Below are 18,590 nucleotides of genomic sequence, written 5' to 3' on the forward strand. Positions count from 1 at the left end.
CAGCCAGCGCCGGCCTTGTGGCACCCCACACTCAGCAGCGGGTTTTCGGGTGGCTTGACAAACGGTGCCTGGCTGTCACCCCAACTCACCGTATGGTGATCTCGAAGATCTGGTTGAGCTTGCTCTGCAGCAGCGTCGCCTGTAACACAGACACAGCGGCTGTATTAGAGCGGCTGCACCCTGAGGACCACAGCGGTACAAACGGGACAAACACCCCGTTGGCCTTCCCCGGTCACCAGAGCAGGAGGAGGGTGGCCTGGCAAAATTCAGAGCCGCAACATCACCGTCCGCCTCTCCCCAGCAGGGCGGCCGCAGGGATTTAGAGTGCCACAGCCCCGACTCACCCGGGCACCGCAGTGGGCAGCGATCTCCTCGAACGGGGCTTTCTGAAATTTCTCCACCACTTGCCGCCTCCGCTCTCGCTCCTGCTCCTCCACGGCGACGCTGTCTACTGAAACAGAGGCGAGATGGCTCTCAGCTGCTCCCCACCCGCAGAGACCACCCCGTACTGCTTCCCCACCTCCCCAGCAGACAGCATGGATTTGGGCATCACTAGAAAGTCAAGGAGAGGGTCTCAGGCTCCTGGCTTTGGAACCAGCCCCCCCAGGGGCACCCCCAGGGCCAGGCAGAGCTATGAAGCTGCCCGGTCGCCCTTCGACGTGGGCGCAATGCTGCCATGGCGAGGCGCTGGGGACTCATCCACCCATGGTGCGCACCCACAGACGCAGGGGTGACAGTACCCATCCACACGCACCACGCCAGCCTCCACCTCTCCCTGCCACGGCCGGCTCCCTCGCTTACCTATCGCCTTCTTCAGCGTCTCGTACGTGATCTCTTCCGCTGGTGCTCTCTACAGGAAAGGGAAAAGCAGACGGGGCTCAACGCGCAGCACAGGACACCGTTCTGCGATCACAGCAACTCAGCAGCAGTGTCCCAGGCTGTATTCTTGCACCAAAACATAGTCTGTCCTTCAAGACCAGGGATATCTTTCCTGGCAAACTGCACTTTTAAAATGGTTTTTTTTTTTTCAGGCTGGAGGAGCCAGGCCTTACACCTCTCCGAAGGCTCCCGTAGCTAAAAAATACGCGTACAGGGAAAATAAAGATTTGCCACCCGAACAGCAGCAGGAGACCCTTCCTGCCGTGCAGCTCCCCTTGCAGGCTGGGACCTGTCAGCACCTGGCGGGGAGCATCAGGGGGAGTCGGGGTTTTTCTGACCCCGCTCACTGCCGGAGCTGAGTTATGGGCCCCTGCACTCGCAGCCAGTGGAGCAATTATGCGTGCAGCCAAATGAAGAATTAGAGAGGGCTTAATGGCACGCTGTCAGGCTGCTAAAAGCACACGGCGCTGAAGGGGTGAGGCAGCCCCTGCAGCTCTGGTGTAACACGGTACCTGCTCTCGCTCAGGACTGTTTCTCGATTCCACCTCGACCTGCAGGGAAATGGTCTCGCCAATGCTCTTCCTCTTGGACAAGCGGTCTTCATCTGGGGAGGAGGAGAAAGGGCAGGAGAGTTAATCGCAGCCACGCCGGGGGCAGCGGGGCGAGCACAGGCAGCTCCCAGGGAACACGGCCTCACGTCCCAACCCCAGGGCAGCAGTTCATCTGCTCAGCCATTCACCCAAATTCATCCAAACCAGCAGAACTGAGGATGAAGCCAAGCCCAGCGGGCTTCATTGCTCCTTCCAGCCAGCCAGCCATGCGTGGGGCAACCCCAGGAAGCTTCCAATTCACTGCTTTGTGCCTCAGTTTCCCCAAGGCTAGACCTCTAAAGGAGGGCAGAAAAACAACATGCCCATGCGTACCACAAGAACTTCACACCCCCATAACTGTGGAGAGTGAGGGACCAGTTTCCTCCCCTCCCAGTTCTCCGGGATGCCCCAGGGTGCTGCGTACCCGTCAGCTGGGGGATGTAGGGGGTGCTGAGCCGATCCGAGTTGTAGCCGCTGCCGCCCAGCACCTCACTGATCTTGCTCTGCCAGAAGAAGACCTCTGGGCCCAGGCGGTCAAGGCTCTTGCTTAACCTATGGAGATGGAGAAAAACCAATGGAGATGGCAGCATCTCTCCTGCTAGGGGAACCGTGCCAGCAGGGTTTCCAGTCCCTTTGGGTCACTTAGCTCCAGCACAGCCGGACACATCATGCCACTTCTGCGCACACCGGCACGAAGCCAGAGTCCCAGAAGGGCTCTCGACCCATCACGAAGGATAGAGATGTGCTCAGGAAGGACCACCCCGACCTAGGGAATGTCTCAAGAGAGCTGTGGCACTCTCTGGGGGCAGTGTCTCCGTAAGGGACCTCACCACCAAACTTGACCCATGCCAAGCGTGCCAAGGCTGTGCCAGCAGGAATGGGACAACCCAGCCAGCCTCGGCCCGGGGATGCCCAGGACGCAGCAGGCGTCCTTTAGCTGGTGGCGCGGCAGAGCAGCGGGATGACATGCCAGATCTACACCCGTCCTGCTGCCAGAGAAGGGGAGGGACCCCTGCAGAACTGATCCCGGCATTGGGCTAGCTGTGAGCACAAGCCGCGGTGGCCACCCCCGTCCCTGGCTGCGTGGGATCCCCCTCAGATTCTAAACAGGCTGAAAACCACTTGATGTCCTTCCCACTGTGCCATCCCCAGATGGAAAAGGAGACGAGCACAGGCAAGTGAAGGGCTGATAAACGCATTATTGCCCACAATCTTATGGATGCCAATCTCTCAGGAGCAGGTAGTGGGGAAGAAGGTATTTTCCAGGCTCTTACCTGGGTCTCTCCACAAACACATCTTCAGGGAGCAGATAGGGAGCTTCCTTCTGCCGCATCTGGATGACCTGCAGAAGACAAGCAAGGAGCCAAGCTCAAACCCCACGGGTGGCCAGGACAGCTGATGCCAGAGCTGCCACAGATAAGGTTCCAGCCCTGTCCCCAGACCCTCCCTCGCACCTCATGGATGTGCTGGCAGAAGGTGGGCACGGTGGTGAGCTGGCTGATGAGGTTCAGGTAAGCTGCACCGAGGGCAAAGAGCGCGCAGCGGTTGTACGCTGTCAAGTTATCCTCGTTGATCTGGGCAATCTCCTGCAGCAGAGACACAGCCCCATGAGATGAGGACGGACAAGGCTCCAGGGTGGTCCCAATCCACCTCGTGGCATCACCTGCCCTGCAAACATCCCAGTTTTTTGGAAGCTTGGGTTTGCAGCATTTCAGAGGCTGACAAGGCGACTGGGGTCTCTCCCCAGCGTGCTGGTCTGATCCCACTAGGGTGGGAGAAACTGAGAGCAGGTGAGGCACTTGCATCCTGCTTCCTCAGAGACCCCAACTCCAAAACAACCCCCCTCCCAGAGGCTCCTTCCCATCACATCCCAGCTCCCCCCTGCCTACCTGCACTGCCAGCACCAGGCGGATGAGGTCCACCACGACCTCCTCGTTAGCCAGCTCGATGCTGATGAGCATCAGCATGCTGTAGAGAGCCTCATAGTGAGCCTGCACGTTGCTCTCCTCCTTGCATATCAAGTAGATGTGCCGGTAGAGCTGCTGGCCATGCTGTGGGGACACGTAAGGATGCGGTCACCTCCTAAGCATCCCCTGCGAGCAACACTGCCATCAACACAGAGAAAGTAAAGCAGCAGAGCCCAGCAAAGGGGTCTCCATCCATGCAGGAGGGAGCAGAGCTCCTCCGGTCACCAAGCAAACAAAAAAAGCCCCAGGGAGAGGGAGCTGTGACTATCAGGTGGTGTTTCACCATTCGATGCTGGACCCTGACGGGGAAGAGCCACCAGCAGGCAAACAGCACTCGCAGCTCCGAGCCCAAGGAAAGGACGCCTCTGTTGCAGAAGCATTATAGAAATCACAGCTCAGACCACAACAGAGAAATAAAGCCCCGAGACGCACTGCTTGATAGCGAGGCACGGGACAGAGCAGGGCACACGCTGGCGCAAGGGAAACACAACTCTGCTACGGTTTTCAGTTGAGGGGCTGCATTGCTGCTCCCTGGTGTGTGCAAGGTAATAAACCGATCCTCTCTTGGCCTCAAGTTAGTTCCAGAGGAGTTTGCACCACCCCTGAAAATGTTTTAAGGGGGGAGGGAAGGAAATAAAAATAAATAAAGAAAGAAAATAATCTGGCAACTTTGAAAGTCACTTGATAAACAGCTTTTGGGATACCAGGACATCCCAGGGTACTCATTCCTTGGGGGAAATAGCAGATTTAGGCGTCTAGAAAGGCCCACGCATGAAGTGCCGATGGAGACTGAATCCCACTGGCTTTTCCCAGGGACATCCCCAGGTTCAGAGGCATCATAGGGCTCCCCCACGGCTCAGTGTGACTTGGGGAAACAGATGCACAGTCCTTACACCGGTCTGCACGAGGATAGCTTGACCCAGACCCTGCCACTACCTTCTTCATGAAGACAGTATCTTGGCGCGAGCATTTGTCCACTTTCAGCTTCAGGACCGAGATGTCGCTGATGGTGCTGCAAGGAAAGGCCAAGGGGAAGGGAAAACTCAGAAACCGGAGGGAGGAGCACGATTCCTGCACACCTGCAGAGGAATCTGCAGAGAATTCCTGGGAGGAACTGACGGGGGAAGCTAACGGTGGCTTTTAAAACCCATCTGAGCAATTCAGATATTCAAGTGTACTGAGCCAAATCACTACAGGATTTCAAGGCAGTGGCACTCTGGAACACAAAGGCAAGCTGACAAAGAAGCATGCAAGCAAAATGGATTAGCAGGACCACAGCAAAACCCATGGAGATGTTTCCATCTGGGATTATAGTCACCTTCTTCCAAGGTAACGCAGCATGGACAACACAAGTGTCCAGCAGGCCTATCCATGGGGATGCAATGCAGTCGATGAACCCACTCGAGGGGGTTATTGCTCCTGCACATCCTCCTGGGACCACTGTCTAACCACAGTTACATTCAGCAGGTCCCATGTCCCTCTGGGCACGGTCTCTCAGAGAGACCCCCCACCCATCTGGCCCTTAGCAGACCACTGATCTGCAGCATTAAACCACCCCAGAACTGGTACCAGATTTATTAATAATCCTGCCAGCGCTCCCAGCCCAGCAGATCTCCCCTCCCAAGCCTGCTTTGCAGGGTCTGCAGGTCCCAGCCCTGTTGGAAAGCCCCCAGGACATACCTGATGGTGGAGAACTTCTGTCGATTCCCGTGGCGATCGATGAAGCTGATGAGAATCTCCAGGACAAAGAGGCGGATCTCAGCATCCTCCATGAGGGCTGCGGAGAGCAGCCTGTCCAGGAAGGCGCTGGGAAGTGCTGTGAGCATGTTACTGCACTGGAAGCCCACGGAGACCTGCAAGCATCAGAGAAAAATCATAGAATCATAGAATCATACAGGTTGGAAAAGACCTCTAAGATCATCGTGTCCAACCGTCAACCCAACACCACCATGCCCACTACACCATGTCCCTAAGGGCCTCATCTACACGTCTTTTAAATACGTCCAGGGATGGTGACTCCACCACTTCCCTGGGCAGCCTGTTCCAAGGCCTAACCACTCTTTCAGTAAAGAAATTTTTCCTAATGTCCAATCTAAACCTCCCTTGGCGCAACTTGAAGCCATTTCCTCTTGTCCTATCGCTAGTTACTTGGGAGAAGAGACCAAAAAAAGGGAGGCAACATGAGAGTGTCACTTGAGGGGGGTTAAAACACACCAAGAAAGAGGGGATGCGAGCAGAGAAGACTAAGTACAGCTTGAGCTCTTCCTAAACCACCCCGGGGAGAGGGCCCCCAAGCTCAGCTCCCCCATGGCAGCAGCGGGGGACCCCACATGTCTGACGGGGGCTGGACACTCCTGCGGGGATGGAGACACGTTCATACCTGGAGGAGGGACTTCAGAAGCATTATCTGTGTCAGCCGATTCCGGTTCTCCCTGTCATGAAGAGAAGAAACAAATGGTAAAATCCAAGTGAAAACAAAACAACTCTCCTTCCATACCCAAAGGATGGCAAAGCCTCAGAAAGGGTAGGACCAGCTTCCCAAGAGTCACCACCACAAACAGCCATGCTGTAAAGGTCTCCAGCAGATGAGCTCCAGATTTAACAGCCAGCAAAAAGGCTGCTAAAGGAATGATGAATATCAAAGTATACATCCTGCCATAGGCACCAGAAACAAGGCAGCACTCGCATCTCCAGGCAGGCGCAAGCTGAGCTCGGGACGATGAATCACCCTCTGGACGTGCCCATCCCACAGCGGCTCTCGAGGGACGCCAGGCACCAGCTCTGAACAGGCTCCTCACTTCTAAGCAGCTGAAAATTGGCAAGACGAAGCCCAAGCCCTCCTGTCCATGAAGGTACCCCTGCTCCTCGCTCCCATCTCGCTTCTTGCAGAGCCACCATGAACCACGCTTCCACTTCAGCAACATGAGGGATTTTTTATGCAAAAAAGAGGAAATCTTGAACTCTCTAATGTCTGAACTCCTAGCCCTGTACTGAAGGGGACACAGGGAGCTCCCAAGGGATTTCCAGCCTGTCCCATCACCCACGACACGCTGCCTACCTCTGCCCAGGGACTGAGCTACACCGCAAACGGCAGCATCCCCATAAGCCAAACTGCAGGCTGCAGCTCCTCTGCAAACCCCTGGTTCACCTACACACCCCGAGCAAGCACCATCCTTCACACAGCGTCAGAGGAGATTTAAAATCTCTCCCGGAGGAAGCTCATGAGCTGATAAAGCAGCAGTGACAGACAGCCTGGCACAGCCAGCACTGAGAAGTGACTGCCATCCTGGGGCTATGAGCCCGATTCTGCTCCTGCAGCAAGGAAAGCTGCCCTGGCCGAACGGCACGCAGCACCCAGCGTGTCTCCCACCGTGTGAATCGGGATCGAACACAGGCGTCGGGAACTACTGCCATGTGAGTGAGGAGCAGAGCGTGTATCAGCCGGCAAAGTCTCTCTCCCATCAGAGACAAGTGGGAAGAGCCTGACCATACTTTGAAGATAAATATAGCACGAAAATCTGTTTGCTCCTTACCTACGTGTTTCAGCGCTGATACCCTCGCTCCAAATAGCTCTCATAGTCTGTTCCCACACTTCTTAAGCAATTATGTTGTTTGGGTGTTTTCCTTTCCTTCTCTTCCCCCACCACCGGGTAGAAACACCACCTCCCGCTCAGTGTTAATAAAACACTCAGAGGCAGCTCAGAGGGGCCACGCGCCAGCGGTGGGAGGCAGCGATGAGCAGCCAGTCCCACGAAGCCATACACGAGCTTCCCAAAAGCCAGGGGCAGCCCTCCCTCACCAGCGGCCACCTCGCTGCCCTGAGACATCTGAAGTCACTCCCCTGAACATCATTTTTAGTTCCTGGCTAGTTTTGGACACCCCAGGACCGAGCTCCTGACAGCTGAATCTCTCGGCAGGTACCCGAAGAAATGCAGAGTTCAACTGCAACACCACTGCCTCTAAATACCTTTCCTCCTTGATGCTCCAGTGTTTCAAGGGGCCCTTGTCATCACATCTGCAGCAGACAGCAAAGCATTTTGAACAAGGATCTCGCGTTGCTCAGCTTCCCTCGGTCTTCAGTGGACGCTCTCGATGCTCAGCCTTTCCAATAATGCGCCCACGTCCCACTCTGTCCCCAAAGGCCACCTCAAGGTGGGAATGGTTTCAAGAGCTCCCCAGCACTTTCAGCCCCATGTTCAAAGCCTCACACCACCGCACAGGGGACAGCAGCAGGGAGAGCAGGGCAGGGAGGAGCAAGAGGAGGGAGGAAGGCACCCGTTCTCACCCGGCTTTGCCAGCCTCGATGGACTGCTGCGAGGACGGAAGCGGCACCTTGTTCATGATGAAGACCATCACCTCAGACTGCTGGTAGGTGGGCAGCGTGCTGGCAAAGGACCCTGCGGGGACAAGAGCGAGCTGGCAGCGTGCGAGGTGCAGCCCACCGCCCCCAGAAGCACCCAGTCTGCCCGCCTGCTCCGCTCCAAGCCTGCTGCCGGACCCTCATAGCCAGGCTGGGATAGGACAATGCCCGCCTGGATCCGGTACCCGTAGGCAGCTTCACCTTCAGGGTGATTCAAGACCCATCAAAACACCTCCCAGGTGGGGCAGCCCCAGGCCCAGGCAGGGTGAGGCTGAGAGATGCCAGCCTCTGCCTCTACCCCTTCCTTTTTTGGGGCTGGTGCATCCTCATCCTCAGCGGCTGCAGCAGGCTGACGCCTGCCCTCTGTCCCTCCTCTCCTTCCCTTCCTCAGGGTCTCCTACCCAGGGAGAAGCACGACTCTGCCTGCACGCAGCAGCTCTGCCGGGGATGGCTGGGGTTGCGATGCCACCTGCCGATAACCCGCCGCCACGCTTGCAGCACGCCGCGACAGATAAATCTCATTTCCCATCACCACTTTTAGGATGAGGGTGACTTTGTTTCACCCCAAATAATCCTGCGGATGCACAAGGCAGAAACCCACCGCGCAGGGGGTCACCCACCAGCGCAGCCCGCACCTTGCGCCGGGCACTGCGGGACACCCCACCTATGGTTTTAATGACGGCCTCCTGGAACATCCTCTCCTCGTGCTCCTTGATGATCTTGGTGCTGACGCCGGCGGCGCAGTCGTAGCTCCCCGTCAGCGCGTAGTCAATGCTGAGCCGCAGCTGCCTCAGCAGGGTGTTAAACACCTCCAGCACCGTGGGGCCTGGGGCGGTCAGAGGGGAGAGACGGTGGAGCATTGCCGGAGGAGAACGACAGTTTTGCCACGGAGATGGAGGCTGTTTCCCCCAGGTCGGTGTGGTTTATACCTCCCACCACCCCATAAACAGATGGAAAAACAGTTTGGCCAGGCACACAGTGACTTTTAACCCCCACCAGCTCCCCCAGTCAAGACAGGAGAGAAATATCCTTCCAGGAGCACCGTCAGCTCAGCGTATTCACAGCAAGCCCCTGAAAATCCCTTCGCCCCCTGCCACGAAGGCAAAGGCAGGCATTGCATTCAGCCCTCTAGGTTTAGGTCATTGCACGTGGGCATGGATGTTGCGCTTGGGAGCACTGAAATGGCACAAAACAGATCCCCAGCACCCCTGGGTGCTCCAGCCTGGATCCCCCATCACCAGCTCACACTTGGGCACACACCAGAGCCCAGCCCAAACTTCTGGCACCTCTTCACCACTCTCACCGCAATAAAAGGGTGAAGAGATGGATGGAGAGGATAAATTTATCCGCTTACCAACAGACCCGGAGGCTGCGATCACCGCTGCCTCCGAGAGGACCTCCACGATGCCCGCGCGCACGGTGGCCGCGCTCTTGCTATTGGCATCCAGGTGCCCCAGGAGCTGCTGGATCACGAGATGGGAGTGCTGCGGCTGGAAAGAGAGCATGAACATCAGCGCGGGTGCTGCATGCACCAGGTGACCGCCCGTTTCTGTAGCCCACACGGCTACCAGGGACAAATCCTGCACATGTGCCCAGCTGAACCGAGTCCCTGTCCAGCTCTTTCCAAGACAGCTCCGGATGCAAAATGAGAGGGGGCATCTGGAGGGAGCCTGTTTTACATGACTGAGCAAGAGCTTGGAGCAATTTGCACAGGAAAAACGATCTAAAGAGCTGCACGGATCTAAGGAAATGGTGACAATTAATCCTGGGGATTTCAGGGAGAAGGGATTTGATTTTTGCCAGGGTTTCCCAAACACGTCTATACTTCAAAAGGGTCCTGCTGAGTTATTGTGACCTTACACCTCCAATATGCATTAACAGGATTTTATAAAATCTAGTAGCGCTGTAAAGGCTTTTAGGCAGTTTACAGGATTAAAAACAAGAAACAAGAGCAGGGGGCGGCGATCTGCTTTTCACTGTAAGAGTTCTCCAAGCAGAGCCATAGCTTTGCTGAGTCCAAAAGCAAAGGAAACTCCCGAAGGGGAGAAGTGGGGCAGCAGGTCTGGGACAGCCCCAGCAGAGTGGGAAGGCAGCACCATGCCCAACAGCATACAGGGACCCATGCAAACAGAGTTTCATTGAGATCCACATGGAAAAAGAAAGGATGGACCTTTTCCCATCACTTCGGGGTTTACCTAAACTTTCCATGGCCCCCAGTGAGAAGGGAAGAGCCTGGCAGGGTCTGTCTCTGAGCATCCCCATGTCTAAGGACGGCAATGCTGGACTGCAGGCGCTGTCGCGATGCCTGGTTTGGCCGGGGCACGTTTCACCCCAGACAGCCCCTCTCCTGTTCTGCAGGGATGAGGAGCTTGGGTTGATTTACACGGCAGCGATCGGGAAAGAGGCAGCTTTCCATTGGAGCCCAACTGCTTCCTTTGGAGCGTTTCACAGCATGTCGCTAGCCCGTCTGATTCAGCAGGGCTTTGCTTTCCGCAAAAGCAAAAGTCTCCTGGGACTGAGATACGAGCTCCAGGAGCAGCATCCTAAAACACGCACGGCTGGCACGCAGCCAGGCTAACGCCTATCAGCCATTTCCCCGCAGACCCGCGGGGCCCCCAGCCCACACCGCCGTACACCCGGACATTTTTGGGGCACGCTTGGAGGCTGAGCTCATTGCGAGCGCTCGGACTCGGCACTGCCGGGATGCGGCAATGCCGGGATGCGGCAATGTGACGGCAGCACTGACTCAGAGCGGCCGTGGAGGCAGACGCGGGCGCTCCCAAGCATGCACGTGCGTCCCCAACCGGTGCCGCCGGCCCAAGCCCCGCCAGCCCCCCACCTGGATCGAGTACATGATGATCCTGAAGCAGCAGGTGGCAAAGATCTTCGGCTCCCAGAGCGAGTGGTTATCCAGGTGGCTGGGGAAGAGATGGAAACGGAGAGGAAAGTAATTGTCGGTCCCCCAAACCCTGCAGGGGTGCAAAGGAGCACCAAGCATCAGGGATGGCCAGAAGCAGCAGGGAGCAAACACTGCAGGCGAGGGCAGGGACACGAACTCCTCTCCAGGGTGACTTTTCTCAGCAACAGGTATCTATCCCATGCCATCTTCCTCATTGCATCCAAAAATGAGACCTCAGCTTGAAACCCAGTCCCCATCTCCAGTACCGTGTCGAGGGGAGCCAGAGGAGACCATGCCTTCACCCCAGCTCTGGCCCGCGTTGGCTGTTTCCTCGTGCCTCAGTTTCCCCTGTGCCAAAAATGAAGGATGCACGACTTACATGAGGACGGGTTTGATGGCGTTCTTGATGTTGCCGTATGCCGCTCGGCCCAGCAGCTCCCGCAGACACCTCTCCGCCAGCTCCGTAGGACTCTCCTTCTCCTTCTCGGTGGCTTGCAGTGGGGAGGGGGAGCGGCTGCGAAAGCAGAGGAGGGCGATGAGAGCGGCGCTGAGTGTGCGGCAGCAGTAGGGGAGAAGAGGCACAGAGCCCAGCCAGGAAAGGTTGGAGCAAAACGGTCGTGGCATCTGCCCGCACCCTGTGGGCCATGGGCTACCCCTCGCACAGCCCACAGCCACCCCGCCGCAGCCAAATGTCACGCTGCCAGGCAGACGGGGTAGCTCCATCCCAGCAGAGCCCAGTGATAAAGCGCTGCTGGATTCGAGCCAGATCAGAGAGCAGCATGGGTGCACGGATTGCAGAGGAGGGGGACGTGCCACGACGGCCCTGCTTGCAGTGCCAGGCTGTGCCAGGCAGCAGGGACAGCCCCCGCGTCCCTGGGACTGGGAGGAGGATTCCGGTGCTCAGTGTTGGAGGGGGAAGGATCTTATCGGTGAGGACAGAGGACATAACGTCCTCCCAAGGTGGACACAGCCTCCTGGGGGAGGAAGAGCAATGCAGTCATGGTTTGGCACAAGTCACCCTGAACACGCACACCCCAGAGGAGATCCATCCCCTTTTTCCACACCAGGGTTGTTTGGCATCACACAAACACCACAAATGCTTTTTCCACCTTGATGCTTCAGTTTACAAGAAAAGTGAAAAGGCATCTGGCCAGAAGCCAGCTTCCCAGGGCTGATACATCTCTCCTAACCTTCAAAAGAAAAATCCCAGGAGGAATTCATGGCTGCTTCTCTGCTCTGCACTTCTCAGCTAAACAACTCCCCTCCAAGCACCCCGCTGGTGGCAAGCACGCAGCCGGAGGGGGGTTACGCTGCAAGAATGGAGGGTTAGCGAGCAAAGCCATATTTCAGTTCCTGAGATTCCTCTTGCCCGGCTTCAAAATAACCGCTTCGGTAGCGTTTAAGCAGGAATCCCTCACAGATGTCAACCCACTGAACAGGCAGCTCAGAGCCTTTGCAAACAGCGTGCCTTAACTGCGGGGACAGCGCAGAGAGCTCTGCTCCACGGGAGGCACGGTGCCCTGCAGTGGCCCAGACAGCAATAACCTTCACGGCACCGGGTGACACACAGAGCTCCTGCCACCTCCGGCATCCTTCAGTGAGGTACTCGCAGGGTTTCCCCTCTGGCCACTCACTGCATTTTTCATGAGCTGCAGACACAAATCAGCCTGCAACGCCTCTGTCCTGCAAAACCTTGCCAAAAGCAGCCCCGGGGCCCCGAAGCCGCTGGCGGAGCGAGCAAACACTCACCTTTCGGTCTCCTCCACGTGCTGTAAGTTGAAGAGCAGCGAGGGCACGATTTTGTCCATGTGCTGCGGGTCCCAGATGTTGGCTTGGAGCTCGTCATTCACCGTCTTCCTCACCACCCCTTGCAGGCCTTTAATGCCGGACATCCGGATCCTGGGAAACAGATTGACACCAAAATGCTACATATCTGTATAGCATATGTTATTTGACATTTATATATACATACATACACGGGTGAAACTGTGCAAGTTTGGAGAGAAGACACCGATACCTGTGCTGCTAGAGGGGTTCATGCAGGCGATGAGCAGTTCCCAGCTCCAGGCCTGGTCTACCCCAGGGCAATCCTTCTGCCTCGCATCCCGCAGAGACGTGGTTTCCCGCAGCCCGACAGACGCAGGCGGGAAAGGCTCTGAACCAGCTAAAATCATCCTGGCAGCAGCAGCCGGCTTCCATCCGCTGTCTTTCCCGGGAGGCCCCCAGGCAAGCAGCAGCCACCCATCTCCACAGCACACGCTACCCGAGATGAAGAGGTGGCACCAGCGAGCTTGGCCTGATTTTGGACCCGGGAAGTCTCCGCTCTCCGGCTGCGGCGTGCATGCAGGGTTTTCCCATTTCCTCCATCCCCAGCAGCTGCAGAGCCATGCTGTGCCCGTGGGGATGCTGGATGCTAGGGAAACCTAGGTGCTTTTTGACACCTGTGTCCTTTCTGGGACCAAAGATCCTGACTCTGCTCTAGTCAACAATAAAGTCATCAATAAAAAAATCTCCTTACACAGCAGGATTCCCAGGTCTGAAACCAGCCCCTCAACTCCCACTGCTAATGCCTGAGAAAGACAGCACGTGCTTATCTGCAGAAATAAATGCATTAAATAACCTGCTCTGAGGTCTCCCTAACACATTTTGCAGATGTAATCAAGGCAATAATCCGACTGAGACACGATTCTTGAGGGAGGAGCGTCGAGCAGGACCAAGGCCCCAGGAAAACAGCGTGCTCCTTTTTAATTACAGGAGCTGCCAAATTTCTCTCTTCCAGTCTCCAATGCAATTTAGCCAGCGTCATCGGTGCCCTGAAGGTCAAGTGGAAATAATGAGCTTTCCGCATTATTTCCTTATTAAGGAAAAAAACCCAAAACACCCGTGAGTTTGCAGTGGTCCTTGGAAACAAGCCTCCGTGAGAAGTGGCGAACCTCAGGGGTTCGCCCCTCTGCAAGGCAACCGGTCCCTGCTGCTACAGCAGCTCCGGGAACAGCACCAACACGATGTGCCGAAATGCTGCCTGACATCTGGGCTTTACTTAAAACTTGTCTCTGGCAGCAGTGGCCTCCTGCCCAGAGCTTCCTGGCGAGACCCACAGGTGCCACGCCACCGGTGCCTCACAGGGCCATTTCAAGCGCCGGGTCTTTTTAAATACACTACCGACAGACCCGGCTTTGGTAGCAGTAAACAACATTAATCTGTCTGCTTTAGTCGTAATTAATCCCCCCGGGTTACATTTCCCATCGTAGCAAAGCAAGTCAGTCTTCAATGCTGTCTAGAGAGATGTAACCGCCTTTAAACGTGGAAAATAATGGACCACAGGGCTGCAGGAGGCAGTTTTTGAGTGAACATTCATTCTGCTAAGAGTGGGGGGCCTCTTCCCATCGTCACCATCCTTCCTTTTGGGGCCAGGATGACTTCCTTGCTTCCTGCTCTGAGCTCCAGCTGTCTGCAGGCCGTGGTCCTGGAGCAAAGGCGAGAAATGCTTAAAGACGCACTGAGGCAGCCCTGTGATGAGCAGACTGCAGGTGTTACCTGCTCACATTTTGCCCAAAGAAGTTGGAAGCCCGACGGGCACGTTTGTCCCTTGTCCTGCCATCAGCCATGGTCAGAGCGAGCACATCTGCCCTGCTGCCAGGACAGCAAATGCAAACCAACTTCTCTCACACACCTGTAAAACTGCACACAACATCCCACACAGCAACAGAGGCTGGATGTGTGCTGCACTGTGTTCTCTAGCTCCTGTTTCATCCTCCCATACAGTCAGCAGGGCTTGGAAAATACGGGAGGGTAGAGAACAGCAGCCTGAGTGCACCCAGCTCTGGGGCATCACTGTGCGTCTCCATCACAGCACAAAGCAATCGGTCCGTGCAGCCTGCATCCAACCTGTTCCCAAAAGCAGGCGCTTCTCCAGGAAAGGCAGAGGCTGGGGGCACAGGGAAACCCCCCAGGATGCGTTCACAGAGCCAACGAGGCCAGGGACACCCCGTTCGCAGAACTCACTTCGTCCGGATGTCCAGGTCATCGTGGCTGGAGTGGCACATCTCACTGAAGCGCGAGACAAAGAAGTCATAGCTGCGGTGATAAGACGGGGTGTCCTCTTCGATGTTGGCAAACTTCACGAACTGGGAGAGGAGAAAGAAGGGATCAGCCCAGAGGGCACGACAACAAAAATATTCTTAAAATTCCTCTCCAAACCATCGAACATTTGTGGGCTTCAGCAGTCTGACACAGGGCTTTTCACTACAGCAGCTCGGCGTGTGCTTGGGATGACAAGTCAGTCTGCCCAGCTGCGCCCAGGACATGGTGCCCAAGCAGGAACATGCCATCATACTGTCCCACCGAGCTCCAGCAGCACCCAGGGCCGGCTGTGGATGCTGCAAACCTCACCGCAAGCCCCAGTGGTCCCTGAAAAGGGCATTTAGGGGTGCAACGAGGGTCCGAGTTAGGGATCCCTAATATGCAGCACACACTAGTAAGAGGAGATAAATTTGCCCCGAGCTTCTTTCCATCCTCCCAGATGGCACAAAACCGGGCCAACATTTCCCAAATGCTGCTGCAGGGGTGAAAACAGCCTTGGAAATGCCAGTGGAGAAACCAACTGCAAGCAGGTTCTTAACGACATCCCAGATCTCGCCCGCAGCACCCGGCAGCACGAGGTCCCATCGCTCCCTTCCAGCGTGGCCGGGCCAAGAGGCACGGAGCTTGCCAGAAATGCCAGCTGACCGACAGATCTGGCTGTTAAGCTTTCAGAGAGAGAATTAAGGAGGAAGAAAGGATAAACATGTTTTCAAGCTTTTCTCTGAATTCCAAAACTTATTCATGAAAAGATGGGAACAAAGGTTTGGGTAACTCATCCAGTCATGCTGAAAGGGGTAGCTTTAAAGAAGGAAAAATAAAACCTCAATAGCACAAGAGCTGCCACAAAACCCAAGGCATCAGCTCCTGGCTGGAACATACAGAGCACTCAGCCTGTCTCCACCCAACATCGGCTGGTGCTGTGAACAGACGAGGTTTATCCTTTGCCTGGGACAAGCATCGTGCCCCCAAGTCCCCATGCTTTATCCTCCCACTCAGACCAAGGGCATAAGCAGCTGCTTGCCAAGATTTTAGGCAGAGAAATCTGCTGGCTACTTTCGTGCTCCCGTGCTGCATCCGCTTCAGCACGCTGGGGAAGCTGAGCTGTTTGCACGGGCATGCGATGAAGGGAGAGGATGCTCCCCGTCCAAGCAATCCCCCAAACCACCCCAGCTGTTGACCGCTACCCAGCAACACTGGGAGAGCAACGATGCCCATGCACTCAATCTTGGAAGCTGCTCGCTAGAAATGCTCTCTTCCAGGCTTGGAAATCAGCCAAGAGACACAAAGGAGCCCTTGGGAAAGATCCCAACCCTGACCCAACAGCAGAGGCAAAGGATTCAGCTGCACACACCTACCACTCCTCCGAGGAAGACATCTCCTGCTACGGGCACCCGCTCACACCATATGCAAGATGTGCTTCTACCAGACCGAGATGCTGCACCGCAGCGCAGTGCCGATGCCGGTGCAGCCCCGCTGCTTATGGCAGCGTGGCACGAAGCTCTGCAGTCACACAGAGCAACCCCGCATCACTCGGGCAAGCTGTCCTGGGGCAAGGCATCAGGACTGCTGGGTTCCTCTTCCAGCTGGGAGGGCTTAACCTGCCTCCAATGGGCTACCTGTCCACCCGGCATTTCTTAGGGTGCTCAGCACCCTCTGGAGATTCCACGCTGCACGGGAGCTCCTTCTTTACCCCAGCTCTATCAGCAGGCTTTTCTCACTTTCTGCATTTGCTGGCATCCAGCCCCGCCAGGAGAGCAGCAGGCAAACGGCCCACCGGTGCCCCTCCACAGCTGGCAAAGCCAGCCCGCCTGTCCCAGCACATCACACGGGAGCTGATTAGCATGCACCCACTGCACCGGGCTATTAATAACATCAGCTGCAAAGACTGGCTCTGCGCAAGCAAAGGAGCCGGCTCAGCCCCGCCAAGAACTGTTCCCAGAGAGCAGGGACTGGCTCCAACCGATAAACTCCTCTTACTCACCAGAAAAATGCAGGGCTGTTATATAAGAAACCTCTGTAGCAGGCAGCGCACAAAGTGGGTTTTTTAAGCTCATGGCAACTCCACGTGCAACCGGAGGCGAGGGCAGGATGCAGAGTGAGGAGCAGTAACAGGGCTCCCTGCAGCAGCTCCGGGAGAGCCATCCCAAGCGTCCCATAGCCAAGAAGCGTCGTGATTAAAGGAAGGAAACGGCTTCTCTGCAGCCAGTATCTGCAGGTATCAACCCCGCACCCACACGGAGGACGGCAGCTCGTTTCGTGCCATCAGGCAACCAAAGAGGACCACCTCATCAGCGCTCCTTATTCCGAAGCTGTCAAGGCACCGGGGATTGCCAGCCCACCCATCCACGCCGGCAGCGCCCGCGGTTCAGCTCCCTGCTCCGAGGGCAGCTTCCCCGGCCGGCTGCCAGGCACAGCGAGCCCTGCCCACCTCTGTGCTCGCGGGACAGACACCCCTGCCTGGTGCCACTACGCCCGGTGACACTGTTCACATCTGCCAACAGCTGGAGGCAGCTGCCCTCTCTGCGTCCATTTTCAGCCTGCAGTCTCCGGCAGGGCCAGAACTTGTAAAAAGCAGCCAAGAACAGAGAAAAATCAGCCTCGAAGTCTCCTTGCTCTGTCAACGGGACATTTTTAGGACTCTGCCACTTGCTCATAGACTACTCCATTTTTCCAAGACCTGGCTGCCCCACAAGAGTGCTCTACCATGCAGCAGTTACGAGAGATGCCCACGCCAGTCCCACTGCCCAGTGGCAAAAAGCAGCACCAGGACACATGGAAATGACCCAGCGAGTGCTGGGCCGGCAGGAAAGGAGGCATCAAATCTTCAGGGAAAGCGACTTATTTTCACTAATGGGCACTGCATCCCAGCCAAAAAGCTGCTCTGCAGCTTCACACTGTATTTCCACCAAGAAAACAGTTTAAAACATTGAAATGCAACACTATTTCTGCTGTGGTTTGAAGGGGTGCGGGGCTGGGCAGCTTGGGGCTCCCATGCTTGAAGCCGACAAGCTCCAAATGAAACACAGCTAGGACGAGCAGGGAGCAAGCGCAGGGGAAATGCGAGGAGCGTGGCTGCCTTAGAGAAGCAAAACAACGGCTGGGAAGGGATAACACTGCTACCTATAAATACATCAGACATAAATACATCAGAAGAGGAACATCAAGGCGGGGGAAGAGCTGTTTAAATGAAAGATCAATGTTGGTTCGAGGAAAAATAAAATGGGAATGACATCGAGCTGGAAATTAGATGGTTCCTACCCAAAGCGGGGAGGTTGCCCAGCAGCCTCCTAACGAGGATGAGAAACCAAAGTGGATTTAAGCTGCTGCTCCATATGTTCACCCCAGGGATTATAGGATGGGGTTATAGTGATCACAGGATGCTGGATTTTCACTGCCGCCTCCAGCGCTGCGGCCGTGGAGCCCGGCAGGCTGGTCCCCGGGATCAGCCCCTCCGCAGCGCAACACCTTGGCTCTGCGTGAGGAGGGAGACATGTTTCAGGCGAGATTTCATGCCGCGGAGAATGACTCACTTGGAGCAGGTTTCTATAAACAACCTCCCCCCGCCTTTGCCATCAGCTCCGTTATTGTGAAGATTGCTTGAGACAGCACCCTCTAATTAAGCACAAGCCTGAGGCACATTCCTCATTAGCAGATATAGGAAGAAGTGTCCCATTATCATTACTCACTTTTCTATAAAAGCCCACAAGTTTTCCATGCTATTTGCCCTCTGAATACTGCCACGCTCGAGAAGGCAAAAAAAAAAAAAGCATCACTAAACCATCATTCCTCATCTGGACTCCTCACCCGCTACC

At 55.9% G+C, this 18,590-nt stretch overlaps 1 protein-coding gene across 6 annotated transcripts in view; it reads right to left on the reverse strand.

The window, feature by feature from the left end:
* The window catches only part of EFR3B (EFR3 homolog B), a 48,809-nt gene that overhangs the window by 528 nt on the left and 29,691 nt on the right, over positions 1 to 18,590 (reverse strand). For 4 of the 6 annotated variants that reach the window (XM_075144784.1, XM_075144785.1, XM_075144783.1 and 1 more), the window contains 18 exons: positions 14,701 to 14,822; positions 12,445 to 12,594; positions 11,075 to 11,209; positions 10,636 to 10,714; positions 9,151 to 9,286; positions 8,461 to 8,622; positions 7,722 to 7,833; positions 5,817 to 5,868; positions 5,117 to 5,289; positions 4,373 to 4,448; positions 3,359 to 3,520; positions 2,924 to 3,055; positions 2,744 to 2,811; positions 1,894 to 2,021; positions 1,392 to 1,483; positions 802 to 850; positions 345 to 448; positions 90 to 139 (listed from right to left, as the gene is read on the reverse strand). In XM_075144784.1, coding sequence (XP_075000885.1) covers positions 90 to 139; positions 345 to 448; positions 802 to 850; positions 1,392 to 1,483; positions 1,894 to 2,021; positions 2,744 to 2,811; positions 2,924 to 3,055; positions 3,359 to 3,520; positions 4,373 to 4,448; positions 5,117 to 5,289; positions 5,817 to 5,868; positions 7,722 to 7,833; positions 8,461 to 8,622; positions 9,151 to 9,286; positions 10,636 to 10,714; positions 11,075 to 11,209; positions 12,445 to 12,594; positions 14,701 to 14,822 — 1,982 coding nt within the window. Of the gene's footprint in view, positions 1 to 89; positions 140 to 344; positions 452 to 801; positions 851 to 1,391; positions 1,484 to 1,893; positions 2,022 to 2,743; positions 2,812 to 2,923; positions 3,056 to 3,358; positions 3,521 to 4,372; positions 4,449 to 5,116; positions 5,290 to 5,816; positions 5,869 to 7,721; positions 7,834 to 8,460; positions 8,623 to 9,150; positions 9,287 to 10,635; positions 10,715 to 11,074; positions 11,210 to 12,444; positions 12,595 to 14,700; positions 14,823 to 18,590 lie in introns of all 6 variants that reach the window. The other 2 variants (XM_075144786.1, XM_075144782.1) reach the window with 1 other exon arrangement.

Source organism: Calonectris borealis, chromosome 3 (assembly GCF_964195595.1).
Source record: "Calonectris borealis chromosome 3, bCalBor7.hap1.2, whole genome shotgun sequence".
Taxonomy (NCBI): domain Eukaryota; kingdom Metazoa; phylum Chordata; class Aves; order Procellariiformes; family Procellariidae; genus Calonectris; species Calonectris borealis.